The sequence below is a fragment of the Dromiciops gliroides genome, chromosome 5 (assembly GCF_019393635.1).
Source record: "Dromiciops gliroides isolate mDroGli1 chromosome 5, mDroGli1.pri, whole genome shotgun sequence".
Lineage (NCBI taxonomy): Eukaryota > Metazoa > Chordata > Mammalia > Microbiotheria > Microbiotheriidae > Dromiciops > Dromiciops gliroides.
Window position 1 is genome coordinate 93,956,145 of NC_057865.1, and position 20,698 is coordinate 93,976,842.

Consider the following 20,698-nt stretch of genomic DNA (forward strand, 5'->3'; position numbering starts at 1 on the left):
TTAAAAAATGAAATTCCTGTCCAAGTGAGCAAGCAGGAAAATGGCAGATACCCAGGTAGGTACCTAGAGAGACAAAGAGTGAGCATAGGTCTAGATAATTGACAGCTCTAATAATGAAGAGTTGGTTACATGTTAGTCCAGAGGAGTATTTTGTGTCCAATAAAAATCTCTTTCTCCTGGTTCCTCAGCTCAGGGAGCCTATTGACTCAAAAGGGCTCAGCAGGCAGGAGCACTCCCAGTCAAGTGACTTTGAATTTCTCTTTCTCCTAATCTCCCAATTTTCAGGAAATGGGCGGTCCGTAGTTCAGACAACTTTCAGTTTCCAGTACTTCTCTTGCTTCTCAGACTGCCTTCTGCTGCTGCACAGAGACCCAGACTGCAGGCACAGCCCACACCATCCAGGAGCCCAGCTCTGTGAGAAGGAGGAGGGAGGAGGCTCTTCAATCTGGTAAAGCCACAGTGTCTGGATTGGCCAGGTAAGGGGTTGGTGGGAGGGTGGGCTCCCTGCTCTATCTAGGCAGCAGATTAGCCCCTCTCTGATGGTCTAATTTGTTTTTCTGCTTCCTTAAAACGTTTATCATTGGCTCCTGCTGTGTCTGGGTGAAGTATGTGTGTGATGGCTGAGTCACCACTCCCTCCAGGAGCCCCAGGGTTGGCTCCTACAGGACAATGGCGTCTGGGGTGAATAATTGTCCTTTCCCACTTTCCCACATTTGTGAGTGATGCCAGTCTTGAGAGGAGGTGGGTAAGATGAAACCTGCACTTGATCAGCAGATCTGAAGGAAGAAACAAACCAATCTCCTGCCTAACCCCTACATAGAGTCAGGTCAGGATCACTACTGAATTCAGGTTTGGATCCCTAGTGAAGGAACAGCGACCCATAGACAAAGGCATGACCCCAAAAGGGGAATCAGCCTCACCCTTGTCACAAGTGGCTTGGATCATGGATAACTGCACTCCCACACCAAGATTTCGATAAAGTAGGGATCCATTTACTGCAATAGAGTAACTCACCAGGAGGGGAGCTCTAAGTCTCACCCTCCTGGAAGTGAAGAAACTGCCAACGTTTTATAGGACAGAGTAAACAAACAAACAAACAAAAATCATGCAAAGGGTCTTCCCTACTTCTTGGGTCCCTCCCCCCTCTTGTGGCACCTCAGCAGAATATTTTGTGTAGGGAATATCTCAATGTCTCAGAGGGTCTGTCCTTGGGCTGGGCCATGTCTTAGAGCACATGTCAAGATGCTCAGGAGGCTCTGACCACATCCTTATCCCCCCAGAAGTATGCATAATTAAGCTCTTACTTACTAGTGGACAGAGTCCTTGCATGCTATGGAACTGAGCAAAAACAGTCAGGCCAGCCAGGCCAGCACAGTTCTTTCTCAATGCCAGTCTGCTACTTCTGATTCCATCCCCACCTCACCCTTAATCAGAGAATGTGGTGTCCCAAGTGTTGTAGTTGAAAGTTTCCCTAAAATGCCCCCCCCCCTCCCACCCGTACCTTTTCCTGCCAAAAGCACCAGTTCTGAATATCTAATACCATTACAAATTCATTTCTTTGGGGCCAGCATTATCTTTCCAGATGTCCTCTGGCTACAGTCTTTTCCTGGAGAAAGATAGATTTAGCTTTCCCTCAAGCAAAAGAAGAAAAGCAGCCCAGACTCCCCTTCCTTTCTCTAACCTTCCTGGCAGGTGCCTTGGCCATTTCTCTCCATCCCTCCCTCCCTGCCCACAAACATTAGAAAGGACTTGTCAAAGTTTCTTTAAGCCAAAAGCCTTCTCCAAGAAGGAAAGCTAAGTAAATCCTCCCCTAGCATGAGAATTATCCTCAAATTAACTGTTCCCAATCATTCATGCTTCTGTGTGAATTACTTTATCAGACACTGACCTAGATAGCTAAAGCTTTTATTAACAGTTTATTTTGTGCATGGCAGAAGGATCTGTGGGAACCAGCTCTCACCAGGTCCTCAGGAGGAATTGCTAAAATTTCAGGAAAGCCCTACAAATGTGTGGTTGGATTTCTAGTTTTGTTGCTTGTATAGACTTTAAACATCATGGAGAAAATATTATTAATGTAGATTAAACTTAGAAGTATAGCAAAGGCACATTTTCCCCTGGAAAATTGGTTGTTAACATTTACCAGCACAATTCCTGGTGCTTAGGGATTTGAAAGTAGAGCCTGGGGCAGCTAGGTGGCACAGTGGATAAAGCACCAGCCCTGGATTCAGGAGGACCTGAGTTCAAATCCAGCCTCAGACACTTGAATTTACTAGCTGTGTGACCCTGGGCAAGTCACTTAACTCCAATTGCCTCACACACAAAAAAAGAAAGAAAGAACATAGGGCCTGAGGGAATTATAGTTTTTCTGGTGGAACAAGAATTTTTTAAATTAAAGTGAAATAAATTATGATAGGAGATAGATAGTAGTACTATACTAGTGGGGGATATTAATTCTCCTCTCTCAGAACTAGATAAATCTAACCAAAATAAATAAAGAATTATTAAATGGTCAAAGGATATGAACAGTCAGTTTTCTAATTTATAGTCATATAAAATTCTCTAAATCATTACTGATTAGAAAAATACAAATTAAAACAACCTTGAGATATAATTTTATACACATCAGATTGGCTAAAATGTTTGAAGCGGAAAGTTACAAAAGTTACAGGGGATGTGGAAAAGTTGGGACACTGATTCTTTGTTAGTGGGATTGTGAACTGTTCCAAACATTTTGGAGAGCAATCTGGAATTAGGCCCAAAGAGTTATTAAACTACCTGTACCCTTTGACCCAGCAATACCCCCACTAGGTCTATTTCCAAAGATGATGAGGGTAAAAAGGAAAAGAACCTATATGTTCTAAAATGTTTATATCAGCTCTCTTTGTGGTGGCAAAGAATTGGAAATTGCAAGGATACCCATCAAGTGTGGAATAGCTAAACAAGTTGTGAGATGTGATTATGATGGAATTCCAATGGACTATAAGAAATTATGAGTTCAACCATCTCAGAAAAATATGGAAAGATTTACATTAAATAATGAAGACTGAAATGAGGAAAACCAGGAGAGCATTATATACAGCAACAACAATATTGTTTTCTGTACAACTTTGAACAAATAAATCATTATGACTCTCATAAAAATCCAAATTGGCCGTAATGGATATATGAAGAAAGATGTTATCTGCATCCAGAGAAACAACTGAAAAAGAGAAGTGTGTATAGAATAACTTTCTACACACACACACACACACACACACACACACACACACACACACACACACACACATACCCACACTTATTTCAATCTAATGGTAGCCATCTCTGGGGAAGGGGGTTTGGGAAAAGGAAGAAAAAAGGAAAAGAAAAAAACCCCAGAAATTTACATTGTAATGTTATTATATATATAAATGAATAGCAAGTTTTGCATATTATATTTGGAATTTAATGTACAATCATCTTTTTAATTAAACTATATTATGGAAATGCTTGTTTTATTCCATTAAATAATTTTTTTGAAGAAAAGAAATTTGCAGCCAAAAAAATATACCCCCTTCATTGCTAACTTCCACTGGGGAATCAGCCATCAAGGGAATTCCTCTTTATGGGGTCACGCAGATTTCTCCATCTGAGCCACCTAGAAAGGGACAAAGGACAGTCCTTATCAAGTGCCTTTAGCTGCTTTAATGGCCTTGCCAAAGCAGGCCTGTGAGCTCCCCAAGCCCATAGAACTCTACAGACTAGAGGAGCTCCTGCTGGGCTCCCAGTAGGCCACACCCTGCTGACTCACTAGGTTGTTACTCAAACACCCCCTGAAGTCCTTCAAGTTGGGGGAAACCTGCCCCCTTCAGACTTCCCAGGGGAAGAAATGGCCCCTTGGAGTGGTAGGAGGAGGGCAACAGGGGAGGGTCTCTCATCACCTGCACTTGCCCCCATCCTCCTTTTCTCTGCCATTCTCTGCCCTTCTGGCCTCCATCTCTGTTGACTTCAACCCATTCCCCAGTAGTACCCCTGGGCCAGAGGCCATGCTTCTCCCTGGGACTTACTGATCCCTGTCCCCATCAGCAGTGCCCTGCAGGGCTCTTACTAAATCAGGAAGCTGCCCCTCTGTCTTAAAGGTCCAGTCATTATGAACCAAAAGCACACTTCAATGTGCCTCTGATTGCTGAATGCCCAAAGACAGTTTATTTTCATTTTCCTAATGCTGATGACCAACTTTTCACAAACCACCAATAAGAACCAAGGAAGCTCTGATCTGCCAATACTGTGACTCTCTCTGCAGGGTTCCCATAGACTGGGATCTTCATGCCTCAGGCACCAAGCCCTGGCCAGGGTTCAAGGCTGATTCCACCAAAGATAAACTCCTTATCCTCTTAAAGTTAACGGAAGAAGCCTTTCTATACCCTCTCACACTAGAAGTAGGCAGGTGATGCAGTGGCTAGAGGGCAGAGCCTGGGGTCAGGAAGACTTGAATTCTAATTCAGCCTCACACACTATATAGCTTATGACTCCAGACAAGTCATTTGCTCTCTGTTTGCCTCAGTTTCCTTAACTGTCAATTGCGGATAATAACAGCACCTACCTCCTAGGTTTGTTGTGAGGACCAAATGAGATATCTGTAAGGAGTTTTACAAACCTCAGAGTGGTATATAACTACTTATTCATGCCCCTCCCCCCCAATCAAACTATTCCTTCTGTTTACTCTCTAGCTCTGCCCCTCTCCTCTGACCTAGCTTGTTCCTATGATTCTTTCTAAGCTGAGCCCCTCACTCCATGATTTCTGCTTCCTCTATAGCCTCCATACACAAACGATGTCTTTCCATCCCAAAACAGTCACCACCTTTCTGCAGGGCTTCTGACTAACAGAGAATGAGAGAGCTTGGTCACTGAGAACTGGGGCATTAATGGCTGGAGCCTGCTAGAAAGTGAGTTCTCTGATAACTGCCCTAGACCTCTACTTTCTTTCATTAGGGAAATGTCAGAGACAGAAATTCCAACCAGCCCGGCCTTGAAGAACACAATGGAGATCCCTGCTCTTGGCCGCCCCTTACACCTGGGGACACTGTATGACTGTCGCTCGGATACCTTGATCCCTGGTAATTACTCTCTTATATCCAACGCCTTGATCTACATGTCAGTGCAGGGCAGTGCTAGAAAAGAGTTTCTCTGGGTGAAAAATGATCAATGTAAGAAAGTCAGATTCAGAGAAAGTCTCATTGATTGGAGGATCTCACCATTTTCCTCCCCATTAGAACCCACCTAGAGTATTTTGTTCTGATGGGAGTTGCTCTGCGATGTCAAGTCCCAGCCAGGAGTGATGAGGAATGTTTGAGGAGGGCATGGTAAGGAGGGTCTCATTTACTCTTGACAGGGCAGGGGGCGGGGGGGGGGGGTGTCAAAAAGAGAAACAATCTTCCTAAGAGCTAACAATAAGAGGACTGAGCTTTTTAAAAAACACCTTTATTCATAAAGGGGGTCAGAGTCTTTGGTAAGTCAGACAGTGTTGGGAGCATGGGAGGGCAGACTGCCAAACACACACACAGACACACAAAATCGTGATGTTTGTGCATCTTAATGAATCGGGTTAAAACAATTTTGAAAGGGAACCTTGAAAGAGAAAGGAAGACCTTGTGGTTCAGAATGAGAAATTGTGGGGAAGGTGGAAGGGCAGGCAGTCCAATCACTTTCCCTTGATAAGGGTGAGGGTTGCAGGTTGTTTGATTATAGGCTGGCTTTGGATCTTTACCAGCATCTAGAAGGGAAGCAACTGGTGGTGAAGTGGATGGAGCACGGGGCTCAGAGTTAGGAAGATCTGAGTTCTAATTCAGTCTCAGACACTTCCTACCTGTGTGACCCTGATCAAGTCACTTAACTTCTTTTGGCCTGACAAAAGGATCCCCTAGATCTCCTAGAGAAGGAAATGTCAAATCTCTCCAGCATGTTTGCCAAGAAAACCCCATGCACAACTATGGGCCATGGGTCATGAAGACACAACTCATCAACAAAAAGCAGATCTGGAAGAGTCAGTTACTACCCTCCTGAGTCACATCCCAGTATGCAGATAGATGGTACAGAGAATGGGCCTGAATGCACTGGATGTGACATTAGGAAGACTTGAGTCTAAATCCATCCTCAGGCTCACCCAAGCTGTGACACATCAGACAAGTCATTTCACCTTGTTTGCCTTAGTTTCCTCACCTACAAAATGGGGATAATATTTTTTTTTAGTGAGGCAATTGGGGTTAAGTGACTTGCCCAGGGTCACACAGCTAGTGAGTGTAAGTGTCTGAGGCCGGATTTGAACTCAGGTACTCCTGACTCCAGGGCCGGTGCTCTATCCACTGGGCCACCTAGCTGCCCCAAAATGGGGATAATATTAATAGCACCCATATCCCAGGATCATTGTGAGGATCAAATGAGATAATATTTGTAAAATACTGTGGAAATTTTTTATTTGTTCTTTTTATTTCAGTTTTTTTCCAATTACATTTAAAAACATTGATTTTAAAAAGAATTTTAATATGTTTTAAAATTTTAATTTCCAAGTTCCTTCCTTCTTCTCCTCCCTCCTCATTTAAAAGACAAGACATTTTTATATATGTTATATACATATAGTCACGAAAAACATACTTTCCTATTAGTCATATTGAAAAGGGAAAAAACAGACTGAAAAATAGAAAGAAACTAAAAATTAAAGAATTCATTGCTTTCAGACTCCATCCATACTTTCTCTGGAGGGGGATAGCCATGAGTCCTTCAGAATTCTCTTCTATCATTGTATTGCTGAGAACAGCTGAGCCATTCACAGGGGATCCTTATACAATATTGCTGTTACAGCGGGAAAGGTTCCCTAGGTACTACTCCCTTCTCTTTGCATCAGTTCATTTAAGTCTTTTCAGGTTTTACTGAGAGCATTCTACCCATCATTTCTTATAGCACCAAAGTATTACATCACAATCATAACTTGCTTAGCCAGTCCCCAGTACTTTGCAAATATTAAAGAGCTGTAGAAATGCTAGAGTGGGATATTATTATTGTCTGGCAGTATAGGATGTCTCAAAACAAGGGGCCTGCCCAAAACCACTCAGAAGGAGCCCTGCTTCTTTAGAGGCAGAACTAGTCCTTTCCTGTCTCAGAGAAAGTTCCCAAGATTGTACCCTCTGTTAATACTGTCAAACCTGTTATGGACATGGACCATTCTTCCTACCCCCTCCAATCATTGACCTGACCCTGGGTCATGTCCTGCTCTCTATTTAAGGAAGTCAGTGTGGTAGGCTCCTCTAGGAGTCATGGCCAGGCCTCCACTTTGATGTGTGTTCTACAAAAAGTTAAGCATCATCTCTCTGAGTCTCAGTTTATTTGTCTCGAAAATGGGGCCACATATAAGTTTTGGGAGGAAAGTGCTTTGTAAACCCTGTGAAATCTAGCTCAACACAGGCTATTTTTAGGATTCAGTCCCCAGGCTGGGAGGAGGAGGCGTTGCTCCACCTCTGGAAGGAATCAGTGGGTCTTGGAGTAGGGAGATATAGACTGGGACCCAAGTGGGGAAAAGAATGCAGATCAAAAGGTCAAGGGGTTCAGAGTAGGAAGAGGATTTTCAAGAGTTCCCCCCTCAGTCATAAAAGGCTCAGCTGAGTTGCAGTGTCCCAGGGAATTTTTTTTCCATCTCAGGAGTGGGATTTTCTCCACCTCTAACATCTGTGCCTTTTACACTGCTCACCCTCCTTTAGATACTACCATCCAGGCCCAGCTGTCCTTCCTGGAGCCATCTCCCTCAAGTGACAGAGAAGTGTCCCTCTGCAATCTGCCATTTACTGCCTAGGGTCTCTTTCCAATTCTAGGTATCACTTTGTGGGACACGGAGACCCTCCAGAAAGATGTGACAACAGAACAGCAATACAAGACTGAATTTGACATCATCACTTCTGACTCTATTGATGAGAAGACCAATGCCATGAATGTCCCTGTTGACCTGAAAGCCAGTGTGCTGGGGGGGCTGGTTGAAATAGGAGGCTCAGCCAAATATTTATGTGACACCAAGACATCCCAACAGCAAGCCCGGGTCACTCTCAAGTACAGTAGGAGTACAGTTTATTCTCACCTAACCATGAACCACCTGGGATATAAGAACATCTCTTACCCTGAAGTATTTGATAATGGCACAGCCACCCATGTGGTCACAGCAGTGCTCTATGGGGCCCAGGCTTTCTTTGTGTTTGATCAGAAAGCTTCCACTCGTGAAAATGTCAAGGATATAGAAGGAATATTGAAAGCTAGAGTAAAGAAGATTCCCAAAGTAGCAGGAAAAGTAGAGGGAAAGATGAAAATGGCAGACAGTAAGAAAACATCAAGCAAGGAGTTCAGGTGTAAGTTTTATGGGGATTTTGTTCTTGAGACCAATCCAGTGACTTATGAAGATGCAGTAAAAGTCTATGCATCCCTTCCTAAGCTGCTCAGGGGCCAAGGGGTACCCCTCCAGGTCTGGCTGTACCCTCTGGAGAAGCTGAGCCCCAAGGCTGCCAAGCTGGTTCGAGGCATCAGCATTAGCTTGGTATGTGATGCCCAGGACACTCTGGAGAAATTATCTGAGTGTGATAAGAGGTGTAATGATATGCTGGAGGCACCAGATTTCTCAGTCTTTCCTGCAACCAAGGAAAAGATCAGGCTATTCCAAGAACTAAATAAGCAGCACAGACATATTTTACAGAATAATATAGCCAAAGCCTTACCTGTGATCAGAGCAGGCAAAGCAGAGGAAGATGAGCTAACCAGGATTTTAACTAGGGAAAGCCAGTCTCCATTCAGCTCTAGGAGGCTCTCAGAATTCCTAGACCAGAAGCTCTTGGAGATGAAGGTGGTAAATTCCTACCTCACCCTCCTGAAGCAGGTTCGAGTCATAGGTGAAAAGAGTGAGTTGGACAATTTCCTACTAGGCTCTCCTCAGAGATTTGTCCTGGTGTTTGCACTCACCTCCTTGCAGGGGGAACCCTACTTAGCAGATTGGAAACAGTGGCTTCGGAATCCAGCATCATTTAATCATAACTGGGAGCAAAAAACATACTCCTCATGGGTTGATGACATAGAGATAAGGAGAAGAGCAATGCAATTGGCAGAATCTTTTTCAATGTTTGCCAAAATCAATCATTCCTCTGAGAAGACTCAATTTGTTGTAGCATCTATCCCAGAAAAGGAGAACAAGGTGGGGTTCTCCATTTACCTCTATGAAAAGGGACTGCAGATCAGCACCAATTTTGAGCTACCAGTCAAACCTCCTCCTCCCAAGATTGGTGAGGTCACACATGACTGTGTGGAGCTCAAACTGACACCAGCCTCTGGGAACAAGGAGAGAACCACTGGCTATCAGGTAGAGTACCAGGTTGTAGGAAAAGAGGACTGGACCACCATCTCTGTGTCTGGAAAACCAGAGGTATTCAAAGTGGGTGACCTCGAGCCTTGCACAGGGTATCTCTTCAGGTTGTCTGAGGTGTGTGAGCAAGGGCTCAGTGAGAGCAGTGATGTGAGCTCTGCTGTGAGGACACTTCCCCCAACCAGCCCTCCTGGGAAGCCTGAAGCTCTTGTGGTGGAACCACAGTCTGTAACCCTGCACTGGCAGGGTCCAAGTGTTGTTGGAGCAGGAGTCAATATCAAGGAATATATCATAGAGTACATAGAGGAGACTGGGGCTGTGGGTGAGGAGGGGGCAGGAAAATGGCTTGAACACAGAACAGGAAACAACAAGAAGTTCTGTGACATTGAGGGACTGACCCCTCAGACTGTGTACAGGTTCCGAGTTTCTGCTGTGTGTGATGGTGGCTGGACCAGTGAAAGCAGTGACAGGAGTGACCCAGTGAGGACCCTCTCTACCACAGAGAAAGCCACAGTCTCTGGTAAGGGGCTTTTGGCCACTAGAACCTATAAGGATGTTTCTTGTTACTGAATTATTTGAAGTGTTTCTGGGCTTGATCAGGAGACTCATTGAGTTTCACTATCCACTCAATGAAATTACAGAGGGTCAGACTCTGAGAGACTTCTCTGCAGTTTGTAAGAGTCCATTTAGTGAGGGAGGGGGTTGATGAAGGCACTTTTGTTCAATGAAATCCCATTCTTCCCCCTCACAGAATAAGGTCAGGTAGCTCAGCTATCTACTAATTCAAATAATTAAACCAGGTGCCTGAAATTCTTCCATTGAAAATTACACCCTGGTGACAGTGATTCCCTACATTTTTCTGAGCTATGGTTTTTATTCCAGGTATAAAAAGTGACCTTTGGCACATATTTATTTTTTCCACTGAAAGTCAGCTTAAATTGCTTGACTTGAGAATTTCAAGATGCTCCTTAGTACAATAAACAAACAAACAAACAAAAATCCTAGACTTGTAAGGAGTCATAGAGCAACTGCTCTTCTGACTCCTGGCTGCATCATATGTCATCTCCACAATGTCTCTTAGGAGAGCCAGAGATGTCTTTCTCTTCTCCATCTATAGGGTCAGCTCTTTGGAGCAGCAGGAATAGTCCTGCACAGGGACTGACGCCCCAAGACAGACTTTTCCTGGAGGCAGCTAGCTGTTGCAATGCATAGAGAGCCGGCCCTGGAGGTGAAAAGGCTTACTAGGAAGTCCACCTTCAGACCCTTCCTATCTGGCAAGTCTCTTACCCTCTCTCTGCCTCAGTTCCTTCATGGGTAAAATGAAGCTCATAACAGTAGCTGTCTTCCAGAACAGTTGTGAGGATGCAAGGATATAATATCTGTAAAGCACTTTGTGAACCTTAATTAGCCTTTTCTGTCACTAAAATGTTAGTCAGGCTTCCTCCTAACAGGAAAGCAGCAATTTCTAATGTAGCTGGTGCTAGTCTAATGTTGTAGCTGAGGCCTTCATAGGATCATGGGAGCTGGAAGCACCTTTAGGGTCTAGCATCCTCCCAGAAGAATGAATCCCCTTTGGAATATCTCTTCCAACTGTTGCCACCTCCAGTGATGGTGAGCTCCCTGTCTCCCAGCCTATTCCATGGTGGGGGCAGCTCATATTGTGATGACATTCTTCCTTTTTAATTGAGCTGAAATATTTCCCCTTCTACCTAACACCTGTTGGTACCAACCTTGCTCTTTGGGGCCAAGCAGGAGGACTGAGGCCTTTTCTGTATGACATCTCTCCTTATACCTGAGGACAGTGACCATGCCCTTCCCAAGCCTTCTCTCTTCTAGTCTAAACATTTCCTATTCCTCGAACAATTCCTTCTGGTCCATCATGTCTACACCTTCCACCTTCCTCTTTGTCCTCCTCAGTATGAGCTCTAGCTCATACTGGAGCAGAAGGAGATGAGAGCTGAAGTCAGTACAACTAGAGTCAAATCCTGACTCTCTTTGGGCCTTTGTGACTTTGGGCAAGTCGTTTAACCATAACAGGACCTCATTTCCTCATTTGTCAAATAAAGCGTGGGAGGAGACATATAATTTTTAAGATTCCTCCTCACTCCAAAATCTAAACTTCTGCAAATGTGGTGCCTGCATTAAAAGATGATATTGCACATGGGATCTGACCAGTTTGCTATACACTGAGACGGTTATTTCTCATGGAAAAAAAAAAACCATTCTCCCCCTAATGAGGCTTCCTAAGATCTTGTTAGATTTTTTTGACAGTTGACCTCCCATGAAGGTTGGGGTTTTTTTGTTTGTTTGTTTTGGTTTTTAGTGAGGCAATTGGGGTTAAGTGACTTGCCCAGGGTCACACAGCTAGTAAGTGTTAAGTGTCTGAGGTTGGATTTGAACTCAGGTCCTCCTGACTCAAGGGCCGGTGCTTTATCCACTGCGCCACCTAGCTGCCCCGAAGGTTGTTTTTTAAAGTTTGAACCTGTAATATCATCGCAATTTCATGAAAAAATGCCATGATGGGAACTCCTTCTATACAGAGCAGTAACTCATTAGTAATGTATGGTTTGAGAGTAGGAGTTCTTGACATTTTTTCTCTCTTGGACTCATTGGCAGGATGGAGACGTCTATGGAACACTTTGCAGAATAATATTTTTAAAGGAATAAAATAAAATACAGGATCACAAAAGAAAGCAATTAGATTCAAATCCACTATATATATGTATATGTATATATATGTGTATGTATATATATGTATATATATGTGTATGTATATATATGTATATATATGTGTATGTATATATATGTATATATATGTATATGTATATATGTGTGTATATATACATACACATATATACATATATGTGTGTATACATATATATACATATACATATACATATATATACATATATATATATATATATATATATATATATATATATATATATATATATATATATATATATATATATATATATATATAAAATACTTTTTTGGCTGGGCAATGAGAGTTAAGTGACTTGCCCAAGGTCACACAGCTAGTAAGTGTCAAGTTTTTGAGTTTGGATTTGAACTCAGGTCCTCCTGAATCCAGGGCCAGTGCTTTATCCACTGTGCCACATAGTTGCCCCCCAAAATACAGATATTTTTAAAACAACTATATAAGTCCATGGATCCCAGGGTAAAGACACCTCTAATTTAGGGAGTACCTCTAATTTCTTGGAAGTGCACTAAGAAGTTTAAGGGATTTTACCCATCATCACATAGGGCACAAACCCACGACTTCCTGTCTCGAAGGCCAGTCTGCTGCCCATTATCCCACACAAGCTCCCTCAAGCTTATAGGCAGTTTTGAAGCACCAGGTTTTACTCAATACCTGCTATCATTTGAGATGATGTATGGCATAGAATTGATATCTTGGGTAAGACACCTAGGCCACACAGCTTCTAATTAAGCAATCTTAGATTTCATGAGTGTTTTCAGGAGCCATGTCACCTTGAAGCCTCACTCAGGCCCATGTGGAGCAGCTCACCAAAACTCCCAGATTATCAAAAGTTTTCTAGTCCTAAGCCCCTCATCTTGTGTTTGCATCTGGTAGAATTCTCCCTGAGAGCAGAGACTTTCCTTTTTCTCTTTGTATCTCTTTTAAGCCTTGTTCTAAATCTATGTTCATGAATTAAATTCATTCAGATGTTTGTTATTCTGTCAGCTATAGTCCTATGTCCCTACCCCCCACAACCCAAAACCTATTCCTCGACTTCCACTTTGCGCCCTCTGACTGGCTAGAGGCCAAGGATTTTAACAGAGAAAAATGAGTTATGGTCTAGAAAAAGGACACCATGCAAGTAGGAGAATGGCAGCTCCTGCCAGCTAAATCCCACTGTTTTCACAGAAACCTACACACCTCTATTCTCCCATGTTCATGTCTCCACTCCCACCCCCAACGATCCCTGGGGGACACTCTTGCCCTACATCCTCTGACAATGGAACTGAAATCAGACCACTCAATCACTGAAGAGGCATGAGTGCACACTGTGTGTGACTGAGTTCAGGGAGTTTAGAAGTGAGGAGATGTTGGTCAGTTCCTTGAACCCATTTCAATTCTTGCACCAGAAGGCAGAGACCCCTCTAAATCAGTGAGTAAGTGATCATGTAGCCTCTACACTAGGAAGAGAGAAGAAGAAACTCCCATACAAGAGGGATATGAAAGGACATTCTTTACAGCTGGCTGGAGATGGGAGGGAGATGCTGCAGTCACAGACCTACTCAGGGTGGATTGCTGTGTTAAGTGCTGGGCAATAGGAATACAAAGAAAGAAGTAATTGTGGCTTGCAAAGAGCTCACATTCTACTGAGGAAAGTCTTTGTTGTTTGTCCTTTGTTCTCACATAGCACTATGGGAAGGTGATGGCATGACTCATAGTGACTTGGATTTAAGGGAGGCAGGGTTGTGCAGAGTCACCAGCCTCAGTCTCTCCTCTGGAATCACCTGGGTCCAGTGGAGAGATATATATCAGGATGACTACAGATGCCCATATGGGAAACTTGCCTTCTAATGAAAGAATTGGCTTCCATATTGGAGTGAGGGTGTGTCTGTTCCTTCTAAGATGGCTTCTCAGATTTCCTCTTTTGTATAAGAAAATCACATTTTTGATGGGTGTTAGGGGTATGGTCTGAGGTGGAGGGAGGGGGCAATGTAACAGGATAGAGATTAATGACAAAAAGGTACTATCTGCTACTTTTGCTTCCAGATCTATATTCTAGGATCTTTGAACACTGTCATAGGTTGAGGGAGATGAACATTATGGGACTAGAATATGCCCATACCTACTTGACAGCTAAAAAAATGGATGTGGATTTTTATGATCCCAGGTGCTATGTTTTGTGGGCCTAGGTGGAAACATCTATAAAATCCTGATTGAAGAGACAAAGTGGGACCTCAATTAGGGCTCCTCACTGAACACAATTAGAATAAGGTCCTCCTGAGTTTGAGGAAGTGGTTTCTGAAATGAAGAAGACATGTGATGAAGGTATGCTACCTGGCTCATTTCTTCATTTGCTGGTAAATGAGTGACTATGTGGAAGCCCAAGTATATACACTGGGAAGGGGGGAAAGGAAATGCAACTACAAGAGTTATATCTTCAAAAAATGGTTTATAAATGTTCCTCCCATATAGCCACCCAATGTCCAGGAATGGGATGATGTAAGACTCCAAATCGGCATCTGAATTGGGGTAGTGTGGAGTTTCCAAATATGACTTCTCAGTTTGCCTTTTTTGTATATGAAGAGTCCCTTCTCTCATCTATGCAAGAATAGTCTAATTTGGGGGAGTTGGGGAGATTCCAGGATGGTGATAGATGAGGACCAAGGTGTCATTTGCTACCTCAGTTTCCAGGTCTGGGTCTTGGAATCTATGAGCACAGAAATTAGTTGAGGGGAAAAGCATATGGAACTGAAAGGTTCCCTCATTTATTCAAGATTGACTGACAAAGGAGTTATAAAGAAACTTATCTATGATGCCAGGTGATATAGGCCATCAAAACCAAGGTGGCCACTGTAAAAATATTTTTGGTGACTAGCTTAATTTTGGGGGGACTGATCTATGGATGACTAATTTGGGGACTTTTGACTGGCTATCTGACTGCTGTTAATTTAATATGGGCCGTTTATAAAGTTCCACCACACTGCTCCCAAACTGATAGACTAAAGATTAAGAAGCCTCTTAACCAAATAATCAAAGCAGAGTTTATTTATGAGATACTATTTTAAATTAGGAATACAGGGAAATAAAGTGTACAACCTGACTGCTTTCCTGTGGGCTCTTTCCACTGCGTCTCTTGCGCACCTGCTGCTCTTTGAACTTCTTGAATACAATAAGGGCCTTAGCCGCCTCCGGCCTCAGGGCAAGTTACACTTTCCCTGGTTTGTATTAAGGCCGGTAACCTTGTCAGACCCGGCTCTCCTTTTCTGAACCGAACTCTCCTCCTTCCTTGTCCGGCCTGCCCTCTAGTCAGCTTCTCTCCTAGTCCGTCCTTCTCTAGTCCGTCCCCCTCTTTTTTTTAGTCAGTCTCCTTCCTTTTCTCTAGTCCATCCTTCCTCCTCCTAGTCTCACTCCCAGGTCTATATATACCTTTTCTTCTCTCCACTCAAATCTTGGGGCTTCCTTCGCCCCCACAGACCAAGTTAATCCACCAGCCAGAGCTGTGGTTGGTGGTGGTGGTGGTGGGGGTGTGCTCTCGAGCCTTATGCCTCAGCACAGGCCATCCGGGATCCTTCAGATAACTCCGCTCAGGTCGGAGGGAGCTGGGGGCTTTTTTTTCCCCCAGCTGTCTGACCTGGCGTCTTGTATAGCCCATGGGGCTTTTTCGCTCAGCTGAAGCTGAGGAGGAGGGGGAGAGACCCTGAGGGGCTAAGGCTTTCTAATCTCAGCCTAAAGGTAGGGTCCCCAAATCAAAATAAATTTCCACAACACTCCTCTATGATTGTTGTTGTTTGTTCTTCATTCTTCAAGAGGACCATGACATCAAGAGATGATGTCATGATTTGCAGTGAATTGGATTTTAAGTGAGGGAGGGCTGTGCAAATTTCCCAGCCTCACTGTCCTCCAGAACCATCTGGTTCCATTGGCAAGGATGACTGGAGATGGCCCCAGATGTTTGAGGCAATCAGGGTTAAGTGACTTGCCCTAGGACACACAGCTAGTAAGTGTCAAGTTTCTGAAGGCTGATTTGAACTCAGGTCCTCCTGATTCCAGGGCCAGTGTGCTATAAACTGTGCCACCTAGTTGCCCCACTCATTTATGAAGTTAATTGGACAAGATGGAGAGAAATTTTTTTACCAGTTTTTACATGCAATTGCAAAAATGAATAGGTAGTCCTTAAAAGAAACTTGCCAATTATCTTCCAAGTGATAGGAGAATGAATGGCCTTGAGGTGTTCTTATGAGTAATGAATTAGAGATTTATAGAGGTGCTGATATTTCTTTATATTTTTTCTGGGATTCTACTTGTGAAATGCTCATTCAGAATTTAGAGGGCATTGGAAATAAACTATTTTTGGTATTTCATTATATTTTATTTCCTTTATTAAATATTTCCAAAATACATCTTTCTTTATTTAATTTAGTTTTAAATTTCCACTTCCAGATACTCTCCCTCCATCTATCCCTTACCCAACCCATTGAAAAGACAAATATGATACCCATTATACATTTGAAGTCATGTAAATCATATAGCCATATTATCCATGTTGCAAAAAAAACCCAAAAAGCAAGAAAATTAAAGAAAGTGAAAAATATATACTTCTATCTGCCCTCGTAGATCATTAGTTCTCTCTTTGGAGAGGATATTTTTAACCATGAGTCCTTTTGAATTGTCATGGATCACTGCATTAATCAGAATAGCTAAGTCTTTCATAATTAATCATTTTTATAATATTGCTATTACTATATACAGGGTTCTCATGTTTATGTTCACCTCACTATGTATCAGTTCTAATAAGTCTTCACAGGTTTTTCTGAAACCATCCCCCTATCATTTCTTATGCTATAATCATATTCCACTGCAATCATAAACCAGAACTTGTCCAGTCATTCCCCAAATAGTGGATGTCCTTTGCAACTTCCAATTCTTTGCCACCATAAAAAGAGCAACTATAATTTGTCTCATACACATTGGTCCTTGTCCTGTTTCTTTGATCTCTTTTGGATATAGACTTAGTAGCTGCATTGCCAGATAAAAGGGTATGCTCAGTTTTATAGCCTTTGAGAAAGAATTTGAAATTATTCTCCAGAATATTTGGACCAGTTGAAAACTGCTCCAATAATGCAGTAATATCTCTACTTTTCCACATCCCCTCCAGCATTTGTCATTTTCCTTTTCTGTCATGTTAGCTAATCTGATAAGTGTGTGGTGGAACATCAATGTTGTTTTTGTTCACATTTCCCTAATTATGAGTGATTTGGAACATTTTTTCATATGCCCACAAACTGCTTTGATTTCTTTTTCTGAAAAATACCTGTTCTTATCCTTTGACCAGTTATCAATTGGGGAATGGCTCTTATTGATGTAAATTTATTTGGTTGCCTATATATCAGAGAAATGAGACCTTTATGACAGAAACTTGCTATGAAAAAGGTTTTACCATCTTCTTTATTTCCTTTTTTTTTTTTTTTTAGTGAGGCAATTGGGGTTAAATGACTTGCCCAGGGTCACACAGCTAGTAAGTGTTAAGTTTCTGAGGTTGGATTTGAACTCAGGTACTCCCGACTCCAAGGCCAGTGCTCTATCCACTGCGCCACCTAGCTGCCCCTCTGATTTCCTTTTAATTTTGAATACATTGGTTTTATTACTGTAAAAACAATTTTTTAAAAGTTCATGTAATCAAAATTATTCATTTTACCCCTGTTATTTTCTATATCTCTTCTTTGTTAATAATCTCTTATCCAAAGATATGAGAGGTAGTTTTTCTTGGGTCCCCTAATTTGCTTATGATATCACATTTTATGTCATATTATGTAGCCATTTTAGCCTTATTTTGGTGGTGGCCTCTCTTATGCTGACAAGGACCTGTGAATTTCATTAGGAAGAAAGAGAGCTAACCCATACTCAAAGCTTGACCACATTGTTGACACCCATCTCAGCTTCTGCTCCCTGGACATAGCCCTCAAGAACTAAGGGTCACCTCCATGTTATGCTGGGATTTCTGAGCAGGGATTTATTACAATCATTTTTTAAATCCTGCTTACTGGTTCTTTGTTCTTACTTATTTCCTACAGATCCAGACAAGTGTGGAGGAGACTCAAGGGAGCCAGAACTCAGAATTGTCCTTGTGGGGAAAACAGGGGCTGGGAAAAGTGCAACAGGAAACACCCTCCTGGGCAAGAGAGAGTTTGAGTCCAGGTGTTCAGCAATGTCAATCACCAAGGTCTGCAGGAAAGTCAGGACCACATGGAATGGGAGGAACATTGCTGTTGTTGATACTCCAGGCATTTTTGACACTGACACTAAAGACGAAGAAAATTTGAAAGAAATAGCTCGTTTCATGACACTGTCCTCTCCAGGACCACACGCTGTACTCCTGGTGCTGCAAGTGGGTCGTTTCACCAAGGAGGAGAAGAAAGCCATTGAAAGGCTTTATAAGATTCTAGGAGCTGAAGCAGTGAAGTTTTTGATCCTTGTATTCACTGGGAAAGACAGACTAGGAGGAGAAAGCTTAAGGGATTACTTAGAAACAATTCAAGACTCATATTTCAGGAAGTTGTTGGAGAAGTGTGAATATAGATGCTGTGCATTTGACAATAATGCTAGTGGAGCCCAGAGAGATGCCCAGGTTTCAAAGCTGATGGCCATGGTTGAGAAAACGGTGCAAGATAATGGGGGTACCCACTACACCAACAATGTATATGAATCTGTGGAAACGTTCCTGCAGGAGGACATGGAGGTTCGTTGGCAACCTTACAAGCAACAGTTTGAGAGGGAGAGGGAAAAAATCTTACAAAAGTATGAGAAGCTAGTGGAAGAGTTGGAGAAAGAAAAGCAAATGTGGGAGAAGAACATGGGAAAGAAGCCAAAGGAAGATTTTGAGAAGAAAAAGCAGAACTTGGAGAAGAAGAAGCAACAAGAGTTAGAGGAATTAATGCTTCAGTACAAGAACAATTTTGAAGGTATCCGAAGTGAGGCTGAGAATAATAAGTCTACACTTTCTAAAGTTATGGGGACAGTTTTGCCCATTCTTATATCATTTGCGACGGCTGTATATTTCAAGAAGGCCTTCTGACAACCAGAATCATTTCACATCTAGTTTCCACTTTTGGCTGCATTCATAAAGATGGGCAGCCCTTGGAGAATACAAATCCCAGTGGCAGGAAGCCTTCACAATTTATTCCTGATCCTCATGTTCTGATAAAATCCTAAATTCCTTTTAGGATTATTTCACCATTAACCTAGAAAGCTAGGAGAAGGGGTGGAGATGGGAGGACCTGAGTTCAAATCTCACCTGAGATAATGTAAAAATATTTTTGATGACTGGGCCTAATTTTGGGGAACTAATCTGTGGATGACTAATCTGGGGACTTTTGACTGGCTGGCTATCTGACTGCTATTAATTTAGTATGGGCCATTTAAAAAGTTCTCCATACTGCTCCCAAATTGATAAGCAAAAGATTAAGAATCCTCTTAACTAAATAATCAAAGCAGAGTTTATTTATGAGATACTATTTAAAATGAAGAATACAGGGAAATAAAATGTACAACCTGACTGCATTCTGGATGTCCGTGGAACTTTTTTAATACAATAAGGGCCATTGCCACCTCTTGCCTTAGGGTATGTTCTACTTTCACTGCTAGGCTCCTTTCACTAACTCCGCCCGTACCCTGTACTGACCACTTCTGTGCTCTCTGCTGCCTCCTGTTCTGTCTGCCCTCTGCCGCCTTTGCCGCCCCTCTCCTCCATTCTTCTAATCTTGTCAGTCCCTTAATCCTGTCCTTTGGCTTCACCGTTCTTTCTTGCTCTTAGCTTTTTCTCCTTCCCCCGTCTCTTAGTGCTCCAGCCTTTCTGCTCTCTTAATCTTGTCAGCCCCCCTTAAACTTGTCTGCCGGCCCCCCTCTGTTGTCCTTCAGCCTCCTTTTTTCCATCTAACTCCCAGGTCTATATATATCTTACTTCTCTCCACTCAAATCTCAGGGCTTTTTGTACCCCCACAGACCCCAAGCTAATCCATCAGCCAGAGCTGCAGCTGGGGGGACAGGGACGCTCAAGTGTCTCCCATGAGTACCACAGCCAGGGCTCCAGGGCCTGTGCCCCTGCTGAGCACCTGGGACCTCAGCACGGGCTACACCAGAACCCAGCCTGGATGAGCTCGAGATCTCTCGGATAGATCCGCTCAGGGTGGAGGGAGCTGGGACTCCCTCCCCCCAGCTGTCTGACTCAGTGTCAGACCACGGAGCTTTTTGGCTCAGCTGAAGCAGAGGGGGAGGGACACCAGCACCTCCCACACAGAAGAGACCCTGAGGGCCTAAGGCTTTCTCATCTCAGCCCAAAGGTAGGGTCCCCAAATCAAAATAAATTTCCACAATACTTAGTATGTGAGCCTGGGCAAGTCATTTCACCCCAATTGCCTCAAACATCTAGGGCAATCTCTAGTCATCCTGCTATATATCTTGCCACTGGAACCAGATGACTCTGGAGGAGAGAGTAAGGCTAATGACTTTGCACAGCCCTTACTTATCCTCACTTAAATCCAATCCATTGCAAGTCATGACATCACTCTGATGTCATGGTCCTCTTCCAGAATGAAGGGCCAACAATATCATTAACCCAAACCCAGCCAAGTGGT

The 20,698-nt window shown here is 43.0% G+C and overlaps 1 protein-coding gene across 2 annotated transcripts; it reads left to right on the forward strand.

Annotated features, from left to right (window-relative positions):
* The first annotated feature begins 293 nt into the window (after positions 1-293).
* On the forward strand, positions 294-19,457 carry LOC122728039. 2 transcript variants are annotated; one of them, XM_043966098.1, is made up of 4 exons: positions 294-476; positions 4,969-5,093; positions 7,839-9,884; positions 18,140-19,457. In XM_043966098.1, the coding sequence occupies exons 2-4, from the start codon at positions 4,973-4,975 to the stop codon at positions 19,138-19,140; spliced, it is 3,168 nt and encodes a 1,055-aa protein (XP_043822033.1). In that variant the 5' UTR covers positions 294-476; positions 4,969-4,972; the 3' UTR covers positions 19,141-19,457. The 2 variants fall into 2 exon arrangements, with proteins under 2 accessions (XP_043822033.1, XP_043822034.1); XM_043966099.1 differs by lacking the exon at positions 294-476 and having other exon boundaries at positions 4,967-5,093; positions 7,728-9,884.
* Positions 19,458-20,698: the final 1,241 nt, after the last annotated feature.